The sequence below is a fragment of the Aulonocara sp. 'chitande type north' Nkhata Bay genome, linkage group LG7, assembly GCF_057382095.1.
Source record: "Aulonocara sp. 'chitande type north' Nkhata Bay isolate Kocher_YH1m ecotype deep benthic linkage group LG7, A_spYH_male_GT1.1, whole genome shotgun sequence".
Taxonomy (NCBI): Eukaryota; Metazoa; Chordata; class Actinopteri; order Cichliformes; family Cichlidae; genus Aulonocara; species Aulonocara sp. 'chitande type north' Nkhata Bay.
In genome coordinates, this window is record NC_141350.1 from 382,780 (window position 1) to 407,567 (window position 24,788).

At 43.0% G+C, this 24,788-nt stretch overlaps 3 protein-coding genes across 5 annotated transcripts in view; 1 reads left to right on the forward strand and 2 right to left on the reverse strand.

The window, feature by feature from the left end:
* Positions 1–9,969, forward strand: part of siah1 (siah E3 ubiquitin protein ligase 1) — a 37,310-nt gene extending 27,341 nt beyond the window's left edge. For all 3 annotated transcript variants that reach the window (XM_086297848.1, XM_086297847.1, XM_086297849.1), the window contains 3 exons: positions 5,747–5,928; positions 6,108–6,404; positions 7,782–9,969. In XM_086297848.1, coding sequence (XP_086153974.1) covers positions 5,749–5,928; positions 6,108–6,404; positions 7,782–8,153 — 849 coding nt within the window. In that variant the 5' untranslated portion in view covers positions 5,747–5,748 and the 3' untranslated portion in view covers positions 8,154–9,969. The remainder of the gene's footprint in view (positions 1–5,746; positions 5,929–6,107; positions 6,405–7,781) is intronic.
* A 3,436-nt stretch (positions 9,970–13,405) lies between these two features.
* Positions 13,406–16,544, reverse strand: LOC147324216 (E3 SUMO-protein ligase ZBED1-like). The gene is made up of 3 exons (XM_086297846.1): positions 15,411–16,544; positions 14,605–15,224; positions 13,406–14,515 (listed from the first exon to the last, which is right to left on the reverse strand). Exons 1-3 carry the CDS (start codon positions 16,249–16,251, stop codon positions 14,120–14,122), a joined length of 1,857 nt encoding a protein of 618 aa, XP_086153972.1. The 5' UTR covers positions 16,252–16,544; the 3' UTR covers positions 13,406–14,119.
* A 3,013-nt stretch (positions 16,545–19,557) lies between these two features.
* Positions 19,558–22,092, reverse strand: LOC147324217 (uncharacterized). The gene has a single exon (XM_086297850.1). It carries the CDS (start codon positions 21,903–21,905, stop codon positions 21,069–21,071), a length of 837 nt encoding a protein of 278 aa, XP_086153976.1. The 5' UTR covers positions 21,906–22,092; the 3' UTR covers positions 19,558–21,068.
* Between the last annotated feature and the right edge of the window lie 2,696 nt (positions 22,093–24,788).

The following is a 24,788-nucleotide window of genomic DNA, read 5'->3' on the forward strand; positions in this document are numbered from 1 at the left end:
CAAACTGTGCTAACGCAGTAGTTCCCACTCATGTAATTGAGCATTGGTGGCACATCCGACATACTGTTTTAGTTGAGCGTGAATGCGCAAAAACTGGAGTTTATTTTTAGATCCACTGGCATCCAAGTTCACTGTCATTTTAGTGAACTTTTAGTGAAACTCTTCTCTTGCTGCGTCACGACTGACTTTTTAGCTAACGTAAGTTAAAGTGGTAGTTTCTGTTTTTGTTTTTGACGCTGTCGCCGGTAAGAGATTCCGGAATGGCACCACTTACCTCAACATCCAGCTGTGAAAGCTGCATCAACCTGAGTCAAAAACTGATCAAGCTGGAGCAAAGGATATCCACGCTATACCAAATCCAGGGGGCTGAATGCGAACTTGACACGATCCTCCTTGGCAAAGCTCAAACCACCACTACTAGCGCTGAGCTAGCCGACACAGTGCACCATCCAGCTGCTGTGTCCCAAGATCCCGCCAACAGTCAACACAGGCTCTCAATTTGAGTCGCTGGTGCTTCTGCCAAGGACGAGAACTCCTGGTTTCAGCTAGGGGCCAGACCCAAGGCTCTGGTCAGCTCCACTCCACTCCAACCAGCGCCATGGACCGTGGTTGAGACGCGTGGTGGCTGCAGAGGGGGCAGGAGGATCAGTCTCTCGCACCCTCACCCCTCCGGCGCGGTAGTACTGGAGAATAAATTTAATGTCCTAGATCCTGTGGACTTTCCTCCTCTGACCGCTAGCCCTCGCCATCCCGCTGTGTCGCTGAGGTCTGCGCCATCTCCACCACTACGCCCCCGGAGCCGCGGTGGGCAACCCGACGCTGTGGTGCAAACTCACCGCGGAGAGCTGTGCTTTACCCTGGCTCCTCGGAGAAGAGGACCCACGGCGCGGCTACCTGGGAGTCACTCACGCAGTCCGGCTGGCGCATCTCCATCTGAACACCCCCGGTGCCGCGGCGCAGGCGTCTCAGATGGCCAGCAGCCCCCGGTGGCACCTCCTCTCTCCACACTGGTCCTCGGGGATTCCATCGTCAGGAACGTGTGGATGAGGGGGGCGCTCACGCTGTCGTTCCCGGGAGCCACTGTTGTTGACATAGTGGACAGAATTCCCAACATTCTGGCATCCCACCCACAGGTTAACCGGCTCATCATCCACATCGGCACCAATGACATCCCCAAACAGCAATCTGAGCTGCTGAAGTTGGACTTCCTCCAACTCTTCAGCCTCCTTGGTCAGTTGCAGGTGAGTGCTTTTATCTCCGGGCCCACCCCCACCTGTGGCAGAGGGATAGGCCGTTTCAGCCGGCTGCTCAGCCTCAACACCTGGCTTTCCTCCGCCTGTGTCTCCCACGGCGTGGGTTTTTTTAACAATTTTGATGCCTTCTGGGAGAGGAGGCATCTTTTTGGGGCAGACGGGCTCCACCTCAACGCCTGGGGACGCCGTTTGCTGTCTACCAATTTGGCATTTGGCGTACAGCACTCCCGCACATCACCCTGTCACTACCCCAAATTGACATTACCTGCTGATCTGTCTGCCACTGACTGATGTTCCCCTGGTCCCAGCTCCTATATTTGTTCCACTTTTAACAGTAATATACAAAACTTTGGACTCGGACCTCTCTTTCCCACAGTCAACACAATACCCGTCATAATCACAAACAGAGCAACAGAATTATCATAAATCCAGTAACTCCAAAAACATTAATAACCTAAATATCAACATCCATTCAACTCTATTGTCAAAAATCCACCAGTCTCAATCAGTATGGCACTTTTAAATGTCTGCTCTCTGTTGAACAAGTCTTTTATTATTAATGATTTAATTTTAGATAATAAACTTGACTGTTTATTTTTAACTGAAACATGGCTGGGTTCGGATGCACCAGTTGTTCTCACTGAGGCCTCCCCACCAAATTTTAATTTCTCTTTTTCTATTAGAAGTGGTAAGAGAGGTGGTGGGACTGCATCTTTGGCCAACAACACACTCACCTCCAAACAAATTTTATTTGATCATTTTACCACTTTTGAATTCCATGCTATTGTTTTCAGCAGCCCTCCAGTTTTATCTGTCACAATTTATAGACCACCTAAAGACAGCGCTGCTTTTATCAAGGAATTCTCAGAATTTTTAACAAACATATATTCAAAATATAATATAATTTTAACTGGTGATTTTAACCTGCACATAGATAATCCTTCTGACTCTGCATCAAAAGAATTCTTAAACATTCTTCACTGTTTGGATTTTACCCAGCACGTCACGCAGCCGACTCACAACAGAGGACACACTCTGGACCTGGTCATCACCCATGGGCTGTCCACCAGCGTGTCCTCTGTTGTTGACTTGGCTGTCTCAGTGTTTTTGTTTTTTTTTTTTTGTTTTTTTTTTTAACATCACTGGTTTTATTCAGCGGGAGACCTCGGTGCGAACTGTGAGGAGGCGCTATCTAACCTCTGAAGTGGCTGCAAATTTTACCAGGGTTTTAGACGAATGCCCCCCTGTGATTCTACCTGCACCCTGCAATTTGATTTTTAATCATTTCAACAGCAAACTGAAGAAAAGCCTTGACTCCATTGCTCCACTCACCACCAAAAAGATTAACGTAAAACATGTATCACCCTGGAGAAACGAAGAAGTCAAAACACTCAAAAGAAATTGCAGGGCAGCAGAAAGGAGATGGAGGAAAAATAAAAATACTATCAACCATCAAATATTTTGCGAGCAACTTAAAATGTACAATAATACATTAAGGAATTCAAGAAACTCATACTTCGCCAAAATAATCAGTAATAACAAAAATAATCCCAAGGTCCTCTTTTCCACCATAGATCATTTATTTAACCCTGATTTTAACAGCTCCCAAAGAACCCCCACAGACTCGCTCTGTGAGCAGTTTGCAGACCACTTCAGGGGAAAGATCAGCGCCATCAGATCTGATATTTTATCTAATCGCGATATGTTTGTAAAGACATCTGAGGGCTCGATTGTACCTGAGGAGACACTGGACAGCTTTGTCCTGGTTAATGCTGAGAACCTTCAGAAAGTTTTCTCCACAGTGAGACCCACCACATGTCTTTTAGATCCAATTCCTTCTTCACTCTTTAAAACACTTTATGGATTTTTTGAGGCTGAGCTTTTATACGTGATGAATTGCGCTCTTCAGTTGGGTGTCTTCCCTGCTGCCTTTAAAACGGCGGTGGTGAGACCCCTTCTGAAGAAGAGCAATTTGGATTGTAATAATTTTAATAACTACAGACCTGTATCCAACTCACCATTTTTAAGTAAAATCTTAGAAAAACTTGTTTTTACTCAGATTAATGATTTTCTAAATGATAGACAGATCCTGGAGATATTCCAGTCTGGATTTAGGGTGAACCACAGCACAGAGACGGCTCTCCTAAAGGTTTTAAATGATCTTAGATGTAACTGGGACGCCCAAAAGCTCTGTCCTGGTGCTACTGGATCTAAGCACAGCCTTTGATACAGTAGACCACGCTATTCTTTTAAACAGACTGAAATACATGGTGGGCCTCTCTGGTGCTGTACACAACTGGTTCACTTCCTGTCTCTCTGACAGATCTTTTATGGTGAGTATGGATACATGTTCCTCTAAGATCCATAAAATGACATGTGGTGTGCCTCAAGAGTCGGTTCTAGGCCCTGTACTTTTTAATTTGTATATGCTGACGGTGTCATCAGGAGGCATGGAGTGAACTTCCACAGTTACGCTGATGACACGCAGCTGTACATCTCCGTGTCTCCTGATGACACCAGACCAATGGATGCCCTTTTTAACTGTATTTTAGATATAAGATCTTGGATGGCAGAAAACTTTTTACAGCTTAACCAGGACAAAACCGAAGTTTTAATCGTCGGTCCTGAGGCTCAGAGAGAGAAACTCTTGTCTAAATTAGAGGCATTTTCACTATGTCCTTCGCTACAAGTGAAAAACCTGGGTGTTATTTTTGACTCTGAGCTTGGTTTTATCCCACATATTAAACATGTAACCAAAATTGGATTTTATCATCTAAAAAATATAGCCAGAGTCCGCCCTATTCTCTCTCGGGCTAACGCAGAGATGTTGATGCATGCTTTTATTACCAGTCGCATTGATTACTGCCCTGCTCTCTGGTCTTCCTAAGAAGAATATTTCAACTTTACAACTTTTGCAAAACTCGGCAGCTCGTGTGCTGACGAAGACCAGAGGGCGGGCCCACATTACACCGGTTTTAGAATTGCTGCACTGGCTCCCCGTGTGTTTCAGGATCGATTTTAAAGTTCTTTTATTGGTTTTTAAATGTCTTAATGGTCTTGGGCCTTCTTATCTCTCAGATCTGCCTTTACCATATGAACCCTCGCGGACCCTGAGGTCCTCTGGTACTGGCCTTTTGATTGTCCCTAAAGTCAGGACACATACTCATGGAGAGGCAGCTTTTCAGTGGTATGGTCCTCGTCTGTGGAACAGCCTGCCGGAGGAGCTCAGGGCCGCAGAGAGCGTACATGTTTCTAACAACAGGCTCAAGACCCACCTTTTTAATTTAGCTTTTACTTAGCGTTTATTTATTTTATGCTTATTTATTCTATCCCGTTATTTTATTATTAATTTAGGCTTTACCTAATATTTATTGATTTTATTCTTATTCATTTTTTTAATCTTCTTACTCTATTTATATTTATATTGTATCCCGTTCTTATTTATTTTATCATTTTACCCTGTATATATCCTATTGTGTCATATCTCCAGTGTTTCCTCGGAGGGGGCTCTCTGCACCGGGGCTGTGATCGACCGTGGCTGCTGGGTCTCTGGGGGTCCTCTCAGCCTGGCTGGGGGGCTTCTTTGCCTCCCTCCTGCTGTGTGCCCAGCCTGGAGGCTGCGGTCTGTGACCGGCTCCCGGTGCAGACGGCTCCCTGTTATAGTGTTTCCTCACTTGGCTCATGTGAACCCAGCCCAATTTTTACTCTTTAAGTGTGTGTGTGTGTGTGTGTGTGTGGGGGGGGGAGATATATGTGTGTATTCACATCATTTATGTTAATGAGAGTGTGGGGAGTGAGTTGGAGGGTGGGGTGGGCTGCTTTTAACTTTGTGCTACATTTTTTGTATGAAAAGTGCTTTATAAATAAAGATTGATTGATTTAGTCCATGACGCGCTTACCTTCAGGGTTATACGTCACATGAAAACCAAAATAGTTCCAAACGCCAGATCTGAATGAGGGTGGGGGAGGTTCAGTTTGCCATGTTGCAACGAGCTTAGCTTCTGTCTCGCTAGCTTGCCCTGCGCTCAGTGAATCTGCGTTCGACTACTCCGCCTAGGCTGCACTGTCGAGCGCAGATCCACTGAGCGCTCAACACAGAAAGCATCATCAGAAGGAAAGTTGATAAAATTTAAAATTTTGTATTGTTTGGTACATGTGCGTACCGAACCGAAAGCACTGTATCGAACGGTTCAATATCCATACGAGTATCGTTGCACCCCTATAATTTTGGTATATTTTCATTTACATGTTTTTAAACAAATTGCATGCTCTGCAACCAGCATCAACACAGTGATGTTTGTCCTTCATGTCCGTTGTCTTGTCTGTTTCTTCCACCTCAGTGACCTGTTTTGACTCCGATGTAGAGTAAGAGCTGCCAACAAAGGGAGGGCTAGACAATTAGTCATACTTATCTTTTAACTAAGGCTTGGTAATGGTATGGTAAAATATGATGTGCTTATGGCTTTATCATAACCATCCTCCTCTCTTGTCAGAAATGAGTCGCCAGACTGCCACCGCGCTGCCCACAGGAACATCTAAGTGCCCTCCTTCTCAGCGTGTGCCCACCCTTTCAGGCACCACAGCCTCCAACAGTGACCTGGCGAGCCTGTTTGAGTGTCCTGTCTGCTTCGACTATGTCCTCCCCCCAATCCTCCAGTGCCAGTCCGGACACCTGGTGTGTACAGTCCAGCCTGTAACTGAACCTGAACTGTTTGTTGTTGTTGCTAGGAAAATTTCTTGCAGAAGCATAATTGTGAAGATTAACATTTTAGTAAACTTGTCATGAACATACTCGTGTGTGTATATATAAATAAATTAAAAAAAAAAAAAAATGTTATTTTTCTTCATCCCCAGGTGTGCTCCAACTGCCGGCCTAAGCTCACTTGTTGCCCCACCTGCCGAGGTCCCCTGGGTTCCATCAGGAACCTGGCCATGGAGAAGGTGGCCAACTCTGTCCTTTTCCCCTGCAAGTATGCCTCATCAGGCTGCGAAGTCACCTTGCCTCATACCGACAAGACCGAGCACGAAGAGCTTTGCGAGTTTCGGCCGTATTCCTGCCCCTGCCCCGGCGCCTCTTGCAAGTGGCAGGGATCATTGGATGCAGTCATGCCTCACCTGATGCACCAGCACAAGTCCATCACCACACTGCAGGTTAGAAGTTACTCAGCTCCTCAGTTTCTTCCACAAAACATGCTCCTAAAAGTGTGTGCCATTTTTACTAAGTGAGGATGAGACACTTTGAAGACTATCTGAATTGATGCTATTTAAACACGGATCGTACAGGGTTTGCAATTAAGTTTGTGACTTAGAAATAAACTCTTAGAAATAAACTAGAAATAAAAGTCTGAATAAACAGCGTAGAGTTTGTTCAAATGAAGTGGAAACATGGAAAACATTTCATACTCCATCCCACTAAGCTGATGGGGAATTTTGAGTGTGCCCTCTGCTGGACAGCAAAGGAAACAACATACTGTGTAAATGTGTGTTAATTTACAAATGAGTTGTTATAGCCTGCAGAATTTGTTCATTTTAATATCATGATTACTTTTAAATTGAAGGAACACTCCAGTAGTTTACACCACTGCTAGGTGGGCGGAGCTTCTCTGGCAACAGGTGAGCTTTTGTGCTCACAGCTGAAGCTGCCTGAGATCACCACATAAGGAAATCATCTCTCACTGATGTCATGCAAAGCCTGAGCGGCTTGTACATATAGTTGTATGATCTGTTCTGAAACCATGGAGGATCTTTGCCCCTACAACGAGAACATCCATGATGGTGGTTATCTTATCTGGCAACACTGACGTATTAAAGTTGGCATGCTACTGCAGCCAGCAGTACTACAGTACTTCTTTTTTTTTTTGTTTTTTTGTTTTTTTGTTTTTTTTGTTGAAAGTGGTTTAGCCTTTTAATTCGTGGGATGACTTTTGGCGTAATTGTCTTAGAAATTTGTTTTTAAAGCTGTAAGATTGGACTGCAAGACAACACTAATGATTACTCAGTGGCTCATATCTTACTTGGTCTTGAGAATTTTAGATGGTTTGATGTTAACAATGAGTCGACGTGTCCATTGTGCAAAAGGTGGGGGTTGCATGGAGACTTGTCTCTGCTTGTTCTTTACTGTTATGCTAAAAGTCAGCCTGCAACAAGACAGCCGGATGACAAGTGCAAATCACAACCCCTTTCAAAAAGACAAGTGCATAAGTCATTATGTCAACTTTAATGTGTTTCTCAGTCTCCCGAGTCCGAAAGTCGCGGTCTGGCACACCTTTGAACTTTCCAGTGGTCGAGGTCTCATAACGGTGTGGTTGGTATCAAGAGCATACTCCCTGTCAAATACTGGCCAGATTATTCCAGAAAATTGCGTTTAACATGAGAACAACAAACGGCTTGTTCCTTTTGCAGCTTGTTTTATAACATGTATTTATTTTGAGATCATGATGATGTAAAAGATCTTTATGTGAGCAGCGTTGGGTGTTAACTTCAGGCTGACAACTAAAGATGATTAACCCTGTTTGTGTCTCCGTCCAGGGGGAGGACATCGTGTTCCTGGCCACAGATATCAACCTGCCTGGTGCGGTGGACTGGGTAATGATGCAGTCGTGCTTCGGCTTCCACTTCATGCTTGTGCTGGAGAAGCAGGAGAAGTACGACGGACACCAGCAGTTCTTTGCCATCGTGCAGCTCATTGGGACTCGCAAGCAGGCCGAGAACTTCGCCTACCGACTGGAGCTCAACGGGCACCGGCGTCGTCTGACCTGGGAGGCCACGCCACGCTCCATCCACGAGGGCATCGCCACAGCTATCATGAACAGCGACTGCCTGGTGTTCGACACATCCATCGCACAACTGTTTGCTGAGAACGGCAACCTGGGAATCAACGTCACCATCTCCATGTGCTAAAAACTTTGAAGAGAAGAGGATTTAAAAAAAAAAACAAACAAGTTACATATTGTTAGGGGGCATTTTTTTTTTTCTTTGTTTTCTTTTTTTTATTAGACCTCACAGTGCCCCACCCCTCTCTGCCTCACTCCTTCAGACATGGATTTGGACTGTCTAATTAGGCAGCCATGGAGGCCTGGGGGGGGGGGGGAAATGGATGGCTGAATGTTTGGATGGATGAGTGGAGGAAATGAAACAAAATAGCATAACTGTGTAGTGACGGCTATAGACTTGGAAACACATTATGTGAGACCCACGCGGGGCCTCACCCTCTGTTCGTCGTAAACGCGGACACAAACTGTCAAACTCCCTTCCTGGCCACGTGTCCCTGTCTTAGAGTGATTTCTCACAACTCATTCTCATCGCACTCTCTCTCTCACACACACACATTTCAGACACTACGGCTCTTCCCGAGCGGAACGTGGAAGGGGCTCCAGTCCCTGACTTGAAGGATCAAGCTATAGTTCAAAACGGACTCCTGGTCAGTGCTGGAGTGCTTGCAAGACAGCTAGCACTTCCTGTTTGTAATCCACCTCAGTACCCCTCAAGTCCCCCCACACTTTCCCTCACTCGGACTGGAACAGTTCCCACGCTCCCCACCCTCGCAGGGCTATGGCTGTGGCTGCTATTGACTATTTCAAACTGGAACCCTGAGTCCCTAAAAATCTTTATCTAAAATGTATCTTCGCCTGTGACTGGGGATCATCACTCACAGACATGAATGGCTGTAGCACCCCAATCCCCAAGTAACGTCCAGGAAAAGAAGCTTGGATCTGTGTAAAGGGTCCCGGGATTACTACAGCTGCGCGAGCTCGTTTTGCTTTCTTCTGCTCCACACCGGTTCCTCCCCCCAAAGCTAAAGATTGAGCATCGGATGCTTGTTATTAAATTGTTGACTGTCATCATCAATTATTAAACTTTGCTGTCATACTGGTTGGATGTAAGAAGGCCCTCAGCTACGTCAGCCCTGGAGTTTTATTTTCAAAGTGGACACATCAACGGCTTTCTGACATGCCAAACGCACATTGCTCTTTGCATTACAGGCTCTGTGTGCAGGTGTAATAAATTGACCTAGGAACAAAGGGGTCCTTTTTGTTTTTTAGAACAAGGAGGAAAAAACCTAAACACTGCATTTCAGTTGGAAGAATTATTTCTCAAGTCTATTTCTTTGGAACTATTAGTGGGGTTTTTTTGTTTTGTTTTTTTGTGTGCGCGCGTGTGCACTGTCTTTGCTGAAAACCTGCTCATTTTCTCACGTCTCTTTCGTTTGTGCTCGGCCTCGTTTCTCTGTCTGCCCGTGTCTGCCTCACCGATTGACTGATCACCCAACAAGGAATGAGGGACAGTTTCTACCGTTACAATGTTGCTATTGTTATTATTACATGGAGATTATGACAATTATCGGTTTTTGTATTGAATTTTAAAAACAAACATTAAAAGGCAATTGTAAAAGTTGTGGCTAAACTTCAGTGTTTGTAGTTTAAAGAAAAAAAAACAAAACAAGTTGTCATTCTATTGAAGGTTTCTTTTCTTCCAGAGTTGGGTTGCTTTATTTTATTTTCTCTTCATTTATTTGTCCCGCTGTCCTCTCATTTGTGTGGTAAGTCTTCCCCCTCGAGCCCTTTTTGTTTTGTTTTTTTTGTTCAAGGATTGAGGGAGTTCAAGCCAATCATCTCTCCATTTCTCCTCATGTGGAGTCTCAGTAATGTTGCTGCTCTCCCTGAAGTCCTCCACTTCTGTTTTAATTTGTCATTAAATAAATCTATCTTTTTCATACTCTGTGCTTTTTCTTCCTTTTTTTTTTTTTTTTCTCATTTTTTTTCTCTGAGGCTTTTGGATTCAACACGATGACTGTAAAACTGACAGTACCTCAGTTTTTGACAAGCAAAGAAATTAATGTAAGGAACTCTACATCTAACATATCCAGTTCAGTGGATGCTCCTCCTGTTTGACTTTTATTTATTTATTTATTTTTTAAATTAGATTGGTCTTCCTGTTGTAAACCTTCATTTCAGCATTTTTGGAAGCTTTTGTTTTCTTTCCCAGTTTTCCAGGTTGTTGTTGAGCTTAAGATTTGTGAAGGGTGTTCAGGTAAAAATATTTCAATATCGGCATGAAGCAATGAGCCAAGTTTAAAAGATTTAAAACATTTAAAACAAAATTGGAATTATGATTAGGAGAAGATCAAACACTAAAACATGATGGGGGTAGGTGAAGTACTTTTTTTTTTTTTTTTTTTTTTTTTTTTTTTAAAGATTGTGGCCATCATGAAATGGAATAAAATTCGTTGTAATAGTAAAAGCTGATCTTCCCGACAGTCGGTTCATTTAAAAACTTTTCAGATCTACAGGGAACAGTTTTACATGAACAACATAAAATACAATGTCTAGTTCAAGTTCAAGGTTCTTTATTTGTCACATGCATAGTTATACAAGTATAACACACAGTGAAATGTAGCCTGACACGCTCCTCGACATGTGCAAAAATTGGGGGGGGGGTGTGTGTGTAGAGGAAGAACTATATGTGTATATGTACATACATATGTATGTGTATACATACATATGTATGTGTGTGTATGTATGTATGTTGTGCCTTGGTTTAGAGTGTCTGGAAGAGTCCTGTCTCAGTCAATTATAGATGATGTGAGAGGGCGGGTGTGTGTGTTTAGGGCACGGATGGCTTGGGGATAGAAGCTCCTCTTGAGTCTCTCTGTCCTTGCCCGGAAGATGCGGAACCTTCTACCAGATTGCAGAAGTTGGAACAGTTTGTTGCCAGGATGGGACGGGTCCTTCAGTATCTGCGCTGCTCTAGTCCGGCATCTCCTGGTGTAGGTGTCCTGAAGCGGGGGGAGAGCAATCCTGCAGCAGCGTTCTGCTGTACGGATCACTCTCTGGAGAGCTTTTTGGTCCTTCACACAGCTGTTCCCAAACCACGATGTCATGTTCTGTGTGAGGATGCTCTCCACAGCGCCTGTATAGAAAATCCTGAGGATCTTTGGAGAGACCCTGAACTTCCTCAGTTGTCGTAGGTGATACAGGCGCTGCCTAGCCTTTTTGGTCTGGACCTGAATGTGGGCAGCCCATGTCAGGTCTGAGGAGATGTGGACACCAAGATACTTGAAGGACTGCACCCTCTCCACTGGAGCTCCATTGATGATGATGGGCTTGTAGTCTCTGTGCTGACCCCTTCTGAAGTCCACCACCAGCTCCTTGGTCTTGCTGACGTTCAGCTGGAGGTGGTTGTCCTGGCACCACGATGCCAGATTCTTCACTTCATCCATGTAGGCCGCCTCATCGTTGTTGGAGATGGCACCCAACACCACTGTGTCGTCAGCAAACTTCACAATGGTGTTGGAGCCGTGGGTGGCCACACAGTCTGAAGTGTAGAGGGAGTAGAGCAGTGGCGAGAGGACACATCCCTGAGGTGCTCCTGTGTTGATGGTGATGCTGTTGGAGAAGCACCTGCCCACCCTCACCACCTGAGTTCTGCCAGTGAGGAAGTCCAACACCCATGCACACAGACGGCTGTTAAGTCCCAGATCCCTCAGCTTTGTGAACAGTCTGCAGGGCACTATTGTGTTAAACGCTGAACTGTAATCAACAAACAGCATTCGCACATAGTTACCCTGTTTCTTGTCCACGTGGCTGAGAGTGGTGTGTAGGACGTGGGCGATGGCATCCTCTGTGGATCTGTTGGATCTGTAGGCGAACTGCAGCGGATCTGTGGTGTCTGGGATGGAGGAGGAGATGATGTTCTTCAGCAGCCTCTCAAACACCTTCATTACTACCGAGGTCAGTGCAACTGGCCGGTAATCGTTCAGGGATGAGGGGTTGCTGTTCTTGGGCACAGGGATGATGGTGGATCTTTTGAAGCATGTGGGGACCACAGACTTCGCCACGGACTCGTTGAAGATGTAAGTGAACACACCTGCTAGCTGGTCAGCACAGCAGCGCAGCAGACGGCCGGTGATGCCGTCTGGCCCCGCCGCTTTCCTTGTGTTCACTCTCCTCAGTGCCGCTCGGACGTCATGCTCCGCGATGCTGGTCACCGGTCTCTCGCTGATGACGTCACTGTCCTCGGTAGTCAGGCGGTAGATAGCATTAGCCGCCTGGCTAACCTCGAAACGGGCGTAGAACCGATTCAGCTCGTTGGTGAATGCAGAGTCGGCGTTGATCGGCGCAGTGTCCCTGGCTTTGTAGTCCGTAATGGTGCGTAGTCCGTGCCACATACTCCGTGTGTCGCCCTGGTGGAAGCGGGACTCCACACGTTCCCGGTACCTGCGTTTGGCATCTCTCACCGCGCGCCGCACGCCGTATGAGGCCGCTTTGTAGGCGCTCATATCGCCAGTGGCGAGACCCGCGTTGTAGGAGGCGGTCCTGGCGTTTACTGCAGTGCGGATCGATCTGTCCATCCACGGTTTCTGGTTTGGGAATGTGGTGACTCTCGCAGTGGGGATAATCTCCTCCGCTAGCATATTGACAACTGTCACTACCCGATCCGTACCGGAAACCCGATCGGTACCCCGCATGCGCGAAAGGTTTCTACTTCCGGTCGTAGCGTTTTACGATAGTTATGGGTCAGAGTATCTGTTAAGATGTTAAGAATAACAAGTATATCTTAAAATGTTTGCAATAATGAAGCATTTCAGTACAATGTAGACAAAAACGAAAAATAAAAAGAAAGATACGGATCAGGACTCTCCGATCCTTACTGCGCATGTGTAAAGTCTGACCGTACAAATCGGGTCTACCCGATCCGTACCGCGCATGTGCAGATGTTTTCTTCTTCTTCTGTTACTCCCCAGTGTACGAGGATACCGCCACCTGCTGACCGAGCGAATAAACCCTATTATAAACTGATTTATCGTCATTACAAACGTGTGTTAAATCTGATTTAGCGATAGTCGAGTGTGTTTATGCTTGTCTGTGAGGAGAGGATTGTTGGAATAGTGATGATGATGTGCGCCATCACTGTCAATTGTCAGTAAACACTTCATCTGGCTGATGAATCTACACGTGAGATATTACAAAGTCTGCATTATTAACTCTGTAATTAGGCGCCATTCTTCTTATTTTACGGCGCTGTTGCTCAATCGGGGGACGCTCTCTGTTGAGGAGAAAAGCATGAATTTCTTTGTATACGGATTATCCATTGTTTAAATGTCCCGGGCAGTCGAAAAGAAGGCAGAGCTGTCTTTTTTTTTTATTTATTTATTTTTTTATGCACATATTACAATCTCTCGTTGGGAGACAACATTTGTGCAACAACATCTTGAAAAGGTTGAATAAGAAATCAAACGAAAAAAAACTAAACAAACAAAAAAACAAAACAAAAAAAAACACATATATACTAGGGCTGCACGATATTAGGAAAACCTGCGATGTGCGATAACTGTGATCAATACTGCGATAACGATATGACTTGCGATAAAATAAATAGCAAAAAAACAAAAAAAAACAAATACATAATTTCCGTTTTACTGCACAGTTTTATTTAATGAAAGCTGCTGTATTAGCAGTGTAACAACAAAGTGCAGTCAAACATTGAAACATTGCCCCCATAAAAAAATTTCTGAGGCTTGAATTCTGAAAGACATCCTTCCCGGTCTCTATAATTAGTTTTAAATAAACATAACTTAAATTATACTGCAAATTATCTCTATGCAGTTGTTCATCATTTTACCACTCACCAAGTAGTTATGATGCAAGTCAAAACTGGAGTGGAAACTTTACTAGATTAAACTATAGGTAAGAACTTGTCTGCTGTGGGAACACACCAAAGAACAATTGTCTACCTTTGTGGTCGTACTGGCCAAGACTAATATTATCAACAATTAAGAACAATGTAGGTAGTGTATTTTTGTAATTTTTTGAAAAAAAAAAAAAGGTTTCTCTATCTTGCATTCATCCTTCCTGAGTGAATGTTTTTTATGGCAAGTTCTTGTTAAGGAAAACCAACATGTTTACTCTCCAAGGTTTTAAACATGTGCGCTGACATGTTACTATGTTTCCTGATGTACTAAAAAGTCTCTCTGAAGGTGAGCTACTTGCAGGTATGCAGAGATACTTCCTTGCAAGCTTGCTTAGCTGTGGGAATGTCATTTTGTGGAGTTTCCACCATGCCAAGGGGTCTTCCTCACTGTCTATGGCCGTGGATAGCAAGTAGCTGTTAAGCTCAGCTTCAACAGCTTGTGAGAGATGCATAAAAGAGGAGGTAGGGATTGGAGCTGCCTTGAAGAAACTGCCCAGGGACTTTTTTGCCTTCTTCAGGGGACGACTGGGTGGATCATCTGTCTGGGCCTCTGGTTCAGCGGAGCTTCTCTCCTGGAACAGAAAGCAGATTATAAGAAAAGTAAACATTTTGGACTAAATATGAATTGAAAGGTTTTATATATATAAGCATGCATGAATACCTTCTGTGCCACTGCTTCCATTTCTGACATCACTCTGGTCTTGATGTCTGAGACTCGATCAGTGCTGGTGTAGCTGACTTTAAATCTGGGATCCATGAAGCACGCCATGTCCATAAGTTCCTGGGTAGCTGGATTTTCATATTTAGTAATCAGGTACTCGAGGATTTTCTTCTTAATTGATTTTGTCAAATCACTGTCTTCTTCCTTCTCTGCAAGCACCGACGTCTTCATCAGATGAAGGACTGGTTTTACATATGAAACACTAACGTAGCTCTCACCAGACAGGGCATCTGTAAAGTCTTGCAGGGGGTGTAATGCCTGGTTGACAGACTCCAGTACCTCAAGATCCTGCCAAGTAGGAATCAAGTGTCTTGATTTCTTGTCTGCTGAGATGACATCAGAAATGGCCCGCTGCTGCTCCAGGACTCTCTCAATCATCTTCTGCCTGGAACCCCACCTGGTTGGGCATTCTGTGATCAGTGTGTGCTCTGGGAGGTTGAGCTTCTGCTGTGCTTTTTTCAGAGCCATCTTTGCTTTCCAGCTGTGGCAAAAATGTCCAACTAACTTTTTGCAAAGTCCAATGGCTCGGGCAATGCGGGCATCATCTTTGATAGAATTTTCTGGAGAAATAAGAGGAAACAAAAAAACTGTCATGTTTAAAACCTTTTTTTAAAAAAAAAAAAAACTAATTGAAATTTATAACTAAAGTTGTCTAAAAAGGTAACATTATCCTTATCAATATCAATTTGATAATAATGTATAGCACATTTTCATTGCTAAAAAGATCTGCCTTGAATAAAACTTACCGATTGCAAGGTGCAGCCTGTGTCCAAAACACTGAAGTCTGACCCAGTTGTTTAGCTCCGTGGCTCTCACAACATTGGCACCGTTGTCTGTGGTGATGCACACTTGTCGATCTTCTTTAAGATCCCAGCTGGCTAACACCTCACGTAATACATGGGCTATATTTTCACTAGTGTGGGAGTCTGGAAAATACACAGTCTCTAGACACCGTGTTTTCAGTTCAAAGTCTTCGGTGAGGAAGTGCACTGTGAAACTCATATATGGTTCCGTTGTACGACTTGACCATAGGTCTGTAGTGCTTGCGTAGTTTTCAGCTTGGCTCAGTTCAAACATGACGGTCTTGCGGCATGTTTCATACATTTGTGGAATGGCGACATGTGAAAAGTAGTTTCGTGAGGGGATGCGGTATCTCTGGTCCACTTTATGTATCAGACTGGTGAAGCCCTCTCTGCTAACTGTATTTATAGGCATCATGTCTTTAGCCAAAAAATGTGTAATGGCCTCTGTTATTTCTTTGTACCGCTTCGACGTTTTCTCATAAGGAATTCCACTTGAAAAACTCTGATACAGAGACGGCTGTTGGACTGCTGCGCTCTTTGTCTTAACATTAGCAACCTTTGTTTGGCTAGCCCTATCTTTCTGGAACTCTTCAAACAGTTCTCTGTGGTTGTATTGAAGATGATGGTGGAGATTAGTCGTGTTTCCTCTGGTGGTTGCCACGAGTGTTCGGCAAGTTTTGCAGAGTACCTGTGTTTGGAGAACGTCGTCTTTATCAAATCCAAAGTACCTCCAAATAAGTGAGGTACTATTTTTTTTTTTTTTTAGCCACGAGTTCAGTAGCATTCTCGTCACGCGTCTCGCTCTCAGCCATTACAACTCTGACTCGTTGCTGCAGCGTTGTTCGCGCCCGACCTGCGTAGGAGGCGGGCCTCTAATCCATTTGATTGGTTAATGCCGTGAAGGGCTCTATTCGACTGGTCAAATGTGTAAATGGATTTCTTTGATTGGTAAATTCTTTACAGCACGTGTGTAAACATTTTAAGGTACCCAATTATCGCAGTTTACGCCGTCTTTTGCGATGGGCCCATCGCGCAGGCTGATATCGCGATGACAATAAATTTTCGATTTATCGTGCAGCCCTAATATATACATATACATAAATATATGAAGGCCATTTTTATGACATATAACAGTTTCCTTTCTGCGAACACTTTAACATACATGTGGCTTACTTAGTACACCAAAAACACAATCATTAAAAGGATAGAGATTGAGTCCCATTGTCGCATATCAAAGCAGCCTCTTTACATGAATCCCTCAGTAATTCTAAAGATGACAAAAAAGATTTTAATTCAATTTTCAATACAGTTAGGGAAGGTCTTTTACTTTTCCATTTGCATTTGTGTATGTGGTATTTGCCCATAATTATCACCACCTTGTGTAGCATGGACAGTTCCTTAGATGGATCACCATTATTATATAAAACTTGTGTTAGAGTCAGTGGGGTCATCCCATCTATTCTTATACTCAACCAGTCTACTAGATCTTGCCAAAAGTCAGTTGTTACTGAGCAGGAAAAAAACAAATGATCAATACTTTCCACATTTTGTGAACAAAATCCACATGGCTCTACCTCAAACCCAAACCTTTTTTTAAGCATTGCAGCTGCTGGGTAATATCCATTAATTATTTTAAATTGCATTTCTTTGACTTTGGGGGGGATAGGCCATTTTAAAAAGTGCGTATATTTGTTCGTTATTTTAACATTACTCCCTTTTAGTTTTGTGTTACTGTTAAAGTCGTGAAATAATTTGTTTTTAAATATCTTGTTCATGGTTTTATTATTACAGTTTTTATCCGTCAAAGGAATCTGGTTTAGATGTAAAGAAGGTAGACTAATTTGTGCCTTAGAGTAATACAAATAACCTTGAATCAAACTCAACAGAGGTAAGGGGATTGCCTTACAAACCTTGTCATATTCTCTAAGGGAACACTGAATGTTAAACTTCGCATTAAAAACACCCACTGAGAGAAACTGACCCCTTTCATCAAGTAAGTCTGTTATAAAGATTATGTTTTTTTCAAACCACTCTTTAATAAACAATGACTTCTTATTAATTGTAATTGTTCTGTTATTCCACAAGGTGGAGCAATGTGGTGAAAAGTTATGGGCAAACACCATCTTCCAATAAGACAAGACCTGCTTATGATATTCTGACAGTTTCACAGGCAACTTCAATATATCAAAATCACATTTCAGGAGAAAATCCAACCCTCCCACCTTTTTGAAAATATTTTTTGGGATATGGAACCATATGGAGTCAGGTTTCAAGAGGAAGGCTTTTATCCAGTTTATTTTAAATACTCCAACCATTGATTGAAAATCAATTGACTTTATACCACCTTTAGCGTAATCTTTGACAAGTTGTGATTTTTTAATGTAATGTGTTTTATTGCGCCAAATGAATTGATAGATTATAGAGTTAATCTTTTTAATGCTTTTCGGGGTAATGTATAGTGAGTATGCTGGATAAACCATCTTTGAGACGCCCTCTGATTTGGATAATAGATTGCGTCCAAAAATTGTAATATCTCTCGTCAACCAATGATTTAGTGTTTTGGACATGCCATCAATTTTGTCTTTTAGGTTTTTTGATTCTCTAGTGTTGATGTCTTTGTCTAAATAGATGCCTAGATACTTAACTTCATTTTTCACTGGAATCGTCCTCATGCTATTTTCCAAACAATCATAAAGTGGCAAAAGTTCACACTTCTTTAGGTTCAGACACAAGCCTGAAGCTTTAGAAAAAATTGAAATGACATTCAATGCTTTCTCGAGTATTGATTTATCCTTTAAAAATATTACTGTGTCATCTGCAAACTGACTTATTTTCAGTTCAATATCAAAAATGTTTATTCCTTCGATGTCTGAATGGTTCACAATGAGGTAAGCCATTAATTGAGTGCAAAGAATAAATAATTTTGGAGAAATTGGGCAACCCTGTCGAATTCCACAGAATATGTCTATCCTAGATGTTATGCCTGGATTGAGCGAAACATAACTATAAATTTGCTTGTAGAACAGTTTGATCACTTTGCAAAATTTGTTTCCAAATCCAAAAAGTTCTAAAGATCTAAATAAAAAATTATGGTCTATTGAATCAAATGCTTTAAAAAAGTCAATAAATAGTATTAAACTTTCTGAATTAATAAAGGATCGATAGTCAATCATATCTAATATTAATCTTATGTTATTATGAATCTGCCTTCCTTTAATAAACGCTGATTGGCACTCATCAATCAATTTGGTTAAGACGCTTTTAAGCCTATTTGCATATACTAAGGCTAATAATTTGTAGTCGTTACATAAAAGTGTTATGGGTCTCCAATTGTCTAGCATTTGTAAATCTTTGTTTGGTTTGGGTAATAAGGTTATTAATCCTGTTTTCATTGTTGGGGATAGTTCTTCATTTTTTAAACAATCCAAAAAGCCATTAAATAACAAATCTTTAATGTCTTGCCAAAAGGTTTTATAAAATTCAATCGTTAAACCATCAATTCCAGGAGATTTTCCATTTTTCATTTGTTTTAGAGCTGTATCTAATTCGGATATTTTCAAATCTTCTTCTAACCATGTTTTATCATCCTCTTCCAATTTTTTAACCTGATCTTTAATCATATCAAAAACATATCTGCATTTTCTTTTTCAGTTCTTGATTTATACAGATTACTATAGAACATGTTAATTTCCTCACTTATTTTGTTTGGTTCCTCAATTATAGTACCATCCTTACTCAATTTAGTTATTTTTTTCTTTGTTTGTCTACGCTTCTCTATGGTAAATGGTAAATGGCCTGTATTTATATAGCGCTTTACTAGTCCCTAAGGACCCCAAAGCGCTTTACATATCCAGTCATCCACCCATTCACACACACATTCACACACTGGTGATGGCAAGCTACATTGTAGCCACAGCCACCCTGGGGCGCACTGACAGAGGCGAGGCTGCCGGACACTGGCGCCACCGGGCCCTCTGACCACCACCAGTAGGCAACGGGTGAAGTGTCTTGCCCAAGGACACAACGACCGAGACTGTCCAAGCCGGGGCTCGAACCCGCAACCTTCCAATTACAAGGCAAACTCCCAACTCTTGAGCCACGATCGCCCCAACTAGACTATAGAAATAAGATGAATTTTTTTTCTCCATGCTCAATCCACTTGGCTCTAGACCTTACATATGCTCCTTTAGCTTTAATCAAGTACACCTCATCTAGCTTATTTTGTAAAGTTTGTAAGCGTTCTGACTCTTCCGCAGTCATACAGGGTTTACCACATAATAAATGAATTTGTTCAATTAGATTTTTCTGTTCACATACGCGTAGGGCAGACACTTTCTTTCCCGTTTCTATAGCTAATTGTTTCACATTATATTTAAACCATTCCCATTTACTGACATTAGTCATGCTCATATTGTTAATTTCTGATTTAAGTTCTTTAACTTGTTTACAGAAGTCTTCGTTTTGTAATAAACTATTGTTAAATTTCCATATGTTGTCAGATCTTTGTTGTTTACGTAGAGATAATAAGAGACTTATCAGACAATGATCAGTAAGTGGGGTTGACTGGGTCTCACATTTCGTAACATATGATGATACTGTTTGGGAGACAAGCCAATAATCTAATCTTGAACATACGTTTTTATTTGATGGACTAAACCAAGTATATTTCTTCGTATTTGGGTTTGTCATCCTCCAATAATCGATCATATTGGTTGTCGTACAAAAGTCACAAATAATGCTATCGTGTTCTGGTTGATTTCCTCTTTGTGGTTGTCTGTCAAGCCATGAGTTAGGAGCCAGGTTAAAATCGCCTCCAGTTATCACCCGGGTAGAACCATATGTAGTACTCCACTTTGCAATTAATTTACTTAAGTTAGACATCATATTTCTATTTAGCGACCTGTTATTGTATCCATACACGTTAATAAGAATAATTTTCTGTTCACAGACTTCTACCAACACCATGATCCAATGCCCCATTCCGTCGCTTTTATGATCAATAACTCTCCCTGCAAATTTGTTGAATAAGATCATAACTCCTGCTGAGTGAGTAGTACCATGTGAATAAAGAATACTATCTCCCCATTGATGTTTCCAAAATGTTTCCTCTTCCTTACCAGAATGTGTTTCTTGTAAAAACAAAATGTTTGCCTTAAGTTCCTTGCAGAATAAGAACATGGCCTTACGTTTGACATTGTTTTTTAAGCCTCGAACATTTAAGGAACTTAATAGAACAGCCATCTATAAGATAAAGAAAAAACAAAAACAAAAACGCAAGAACAAAATACAAAACAAGAACAGTAACGGCTTCCTTGGCACTTACTAGAAGAAAAAAAAAAGTGCTTGAAGCAGGAATAAGCCTAGTGTCCTACCTATGTAATCATAACAGTACTCCGACCCTATCACAGTACTACCCCTTTATATATGCGGCAATTTTAGCTCTGGATAGCCCACGTTTAACTACGGCTTTGCTTTTTGACCCTCTCCTATTTTTTATTTGTGTATTTTTAACAGATATGTATATATAAACATATATATATATATACACACATACATACCCACATTTTATGGTTAACTTGTAGTGACTTCTTCAAGTGCATCTCACAGATCGATCCTTTTACCGTCTATTATTGCATAACCCTCCTTTAGGAATGCTCTTTTGCCGTTGTTTCGAGCTTCCTGCACCTTGGGCCACAGCTTGATCCGAGCTTCACGGTCTTCTTTGGAGAAGTCTTCTTTAAATTTTATGTTCAGTTCTTTGCAGACCCTGGCCTCTTTGGATTTCCTCCATACTTCATCCCTTGCCGTCCTCATGCTGAACTGTATGATGATTGGTCTTGGCACCTTGTTGCTCACTGCATTGTCTTTCTTCCCCAGTCGGTGTACTGTATCAACCATGAGCTGCAGTTTTTCCACTGATACAGGAACCACTCTTGTTAGAATGCCGATCACTGTTTCACGTGTATTCTCGTTGTCCTTCTCTGTCAGACCCAAAATTCTGAGGTCCCATCTTCTGCGGTAACGTGCACTCTCCCGACAGCTCTCCTTTAATTCTTTGTTTTCCTTCATCAGCGACTCCACCTTCGTCTTCAGCTTGTCAATTTCCTCTCTGTTTTTTTGGGTCGCCTGTGTATTTACTTCAATGCGTTGTTCGAAGGCTTCCAACTTCTTTTCAAGCGAATCAAACCTTTCCTCGCATCTCTTTGTGAAGCCAAGTAAAACTTCATATACATTCTCGATGCTCACCTGCTTCTCAGTTATTTTGCTTTTCATTTTTTTGGGATTGGGACTTGGTAACGGAGTGTGGTCACCTATGGGTCTTCCAATCTCTTTCTGAAGTTCCATCTCTTCTATATCTTCATCCTCACATGCTTCCCGCATAGCAGCAAGGTTGTAATCATGGTCGGAGAGGCTACCTGTTAGCTTGGGGTTAGCCATTTTTATCACTCTAAGTTTATCTTTGTGTCTGCCTGAAGGTCTGTCAAAGTAACTTCCAGGGGGTTTCGCTTGCGTTCTACTTCCTTTGGAGTAACAGTTTGTCAGTAAAGTATTTTACAGGACATCAAAATCACGTTTCTTAATCAGACCCGCAGATTGTACAACCGCTTATTCCGCCATCTTTCTCTCCCCCTCAGAAGGCAGAGCTGTTGAGAAATGCTAGGAGCTAACTGGGCGCTAACCGCATCATTCAAATATATTGAATGTCGCAAAGAGAGGAAGTGACGTAAGATTTGCGCATGCGGGGTACCGATCGGGTTTCCGGTACGGATCGGGTAGTGACATTGACGAAGCATACTGCTACTTCCGTAAACTCGTTGATGTCGACTGCGCATGCTCTGAACATGTCCCAGTCCACGTCGTTGAGTGCGTCCTGTAGCGTAGCTTCTGATTGGGCAGTCCACCGTTTTACCTCCCTCGTGGTCACGTCTTCCCTCCGTATGCTTTGTTTATACTGGGGAATGAGGAAGATGGCGTTGTGGTCAGACTTCCCAAAAGCCGGGTGTGAGACAGCTTTGTAGCCCTGCTTGTATGGCGTGTAGCAGTGATCCAAAATCCGATCCCCTCTCGTTGGACACGAGACATGCTGGTAAAAGTTTGGCATGACTTGTCTGAGGTTCGCTTTGTTAAAGTCTCCTGCTACAATGAGGGCTGCTCCCGGGTCCTTGTTTTGAAGCGAGCTCAGCACATCATGTAATTCGGACAAAGCCATACCTTGGGGTGGGATGTAGACCGCCGTGGCGATGACTGAGGTGAACTCACGGGGCAGATAGAAAGGGCGGCACTTAATGCTCAGGAACTCCAGATGTGGCGAGCAGCCGCTGGAGAGAGTAGAAATGCTCCTGGCATCACACCACTTTCTGTTTATCATGAAACACACTCCCCCACCTTTGGTTTTGTTCGACTCTGCCGTTCTGTCCGCGCGGAGCACAAAGAATGAATCCGACGGAGTTACGGCCTGGTCCGGCACGGTGGGGGTCAGCCATGTCTCCGTGAAGCACAGAATGTTGCAGTCCCTCATGTCACGTTGGAAGGTGACCCTTGCTCTTAGGTCATCGAGCTTGTTCTCCATGGATTGTACATTGGCCAGTAGGATACTGGGCAGTGGTGCGCGATGCGCCTGCTGTCTCAGTCTGTTCCTAATACCAGCGCGTTTTCCCCGGCGCTTCTTTGTTCTGTGCCTCGGATGAGCGGCCCGTCCTTTGTTGTTCTCCGCGCCAGGAATCTCTGGCGGCCAGGAAGGGTCAGGTTTAAAAGTGTCCAAGATTAGATGTGCAACCTTGGCACCGATGTTTACAAGTGATCCGCTGTCGTATACTATAAGACTAGAGGATTTTGGGATGTAAACCAGAGCAAAAAATAGGTAAAAAACAAAAAAAGTGGATAGTCGGAGCGGAGCGGTCAGGAAGGCGTCTGGACGTGGCCGCGCCATCTTGTAACATGTAACAGGTCTATGTTGTCATTACAGGTGTCTCATAACTGTTAGGAGTGGTCATAAAGCAGGAAGAAATACAGGTAAGAGCCTTGGCAGCACATTGTTTAGCTATCGCCCCCACGATGCTGAATCGTGAAACAGAAAGACCTACTGGAGAGAGAGAGACGGCCAATTGGCGTGAAAGCCCTCCAAGCCACGTCTGCACCCCAGGCAGGCATCACTGTTCCCCTGGGAGTAAACCAGCTGTGACAGATGTTAGCCAGAAAAGTAGGGAAATGCAAAGCTTACAGCAAACACGGAGCTTTGTGCCAGACAGTGGAGGCAATGGAAGATCATGACAGTGGGCTTAGGGTAACATGTTTAACATATGCACTGATGTGATTTATAATTCAATGCAAGATCTTCAAACACAATGCCATTTAATGGAGAAAAAAATCTGTTGCCACTCAGATATTTAAACATGAGTGGTGGAATTTAAAAAAAAAAAAAAAAAAAAAAAAAAAAAAAAAAAGGGTCTAGTACAGCCCTGTGATACTGCCCTTAATGCATCTGGTGGCCTCCTCCTTAGTTTCTCATTGTTAAGTGGGTTTGTGGATGTAGGGCAGCCTTTGAGGTCAGACAGGTAGGTCAGTAAGAAACAGGAATAGTTCTGTGCAGCTGCAGGAGTACAAGCTGTTGGTACAATGGATGCTGTCAAGTAGCACAGAAGACTGTAGGAGTAGGATGGTCTGATGCAGGTCTGGGAGGGAACACCAGCCTGCATCTCATCAGGAGCATGCCCAGAAGCACAAGCTCACACTTAAGGGCAACTCAGTATCTTGACAGACTGGAGAAGCTGGGGAGCGCATCACTGATTTTCCAATTGGCAGACGACCCACTACATCTGAGCCAGAAAATGATACAAGGAATAGGGTTGTGACGTGACGACTCCTAGAGTGAGCAGCCAAAAGAAGAATAATTACACCACCAGCCTGAACCGCTGATACAAGTCAGAATTGGCCTGTTCTCTCTCATCAGTTTCCTGTTCTTAGCTGACAAGAGTGGCCCCCTGTGTGACGTTGTCCCGCTGACTGGATATTTTCTCTTCTTACGGACGATTCTCAGTGAGACAGGAAAAATATTAAGGTCAGGCGGTCTAGCACCAACAACCATGCCACAAAGCAGCTTAAAATCACAGTTCTTCCCCATTCTGATGCTCAGTTGGAACTTCAGCAGGCCATCCTGACTATACCTAAATGCATTGAATTGTTGCCATATGATTGGCTGAATAGATAGGTAACAAAAATATGGTATTTGTCCCAGTCTTAAAAGCAATAGAATCAGTGCCTCCTCAGGGTGGTTGCTATAGAAAAAGAATCGTTTTTAATTTTATCTTAGTACGTAAATAT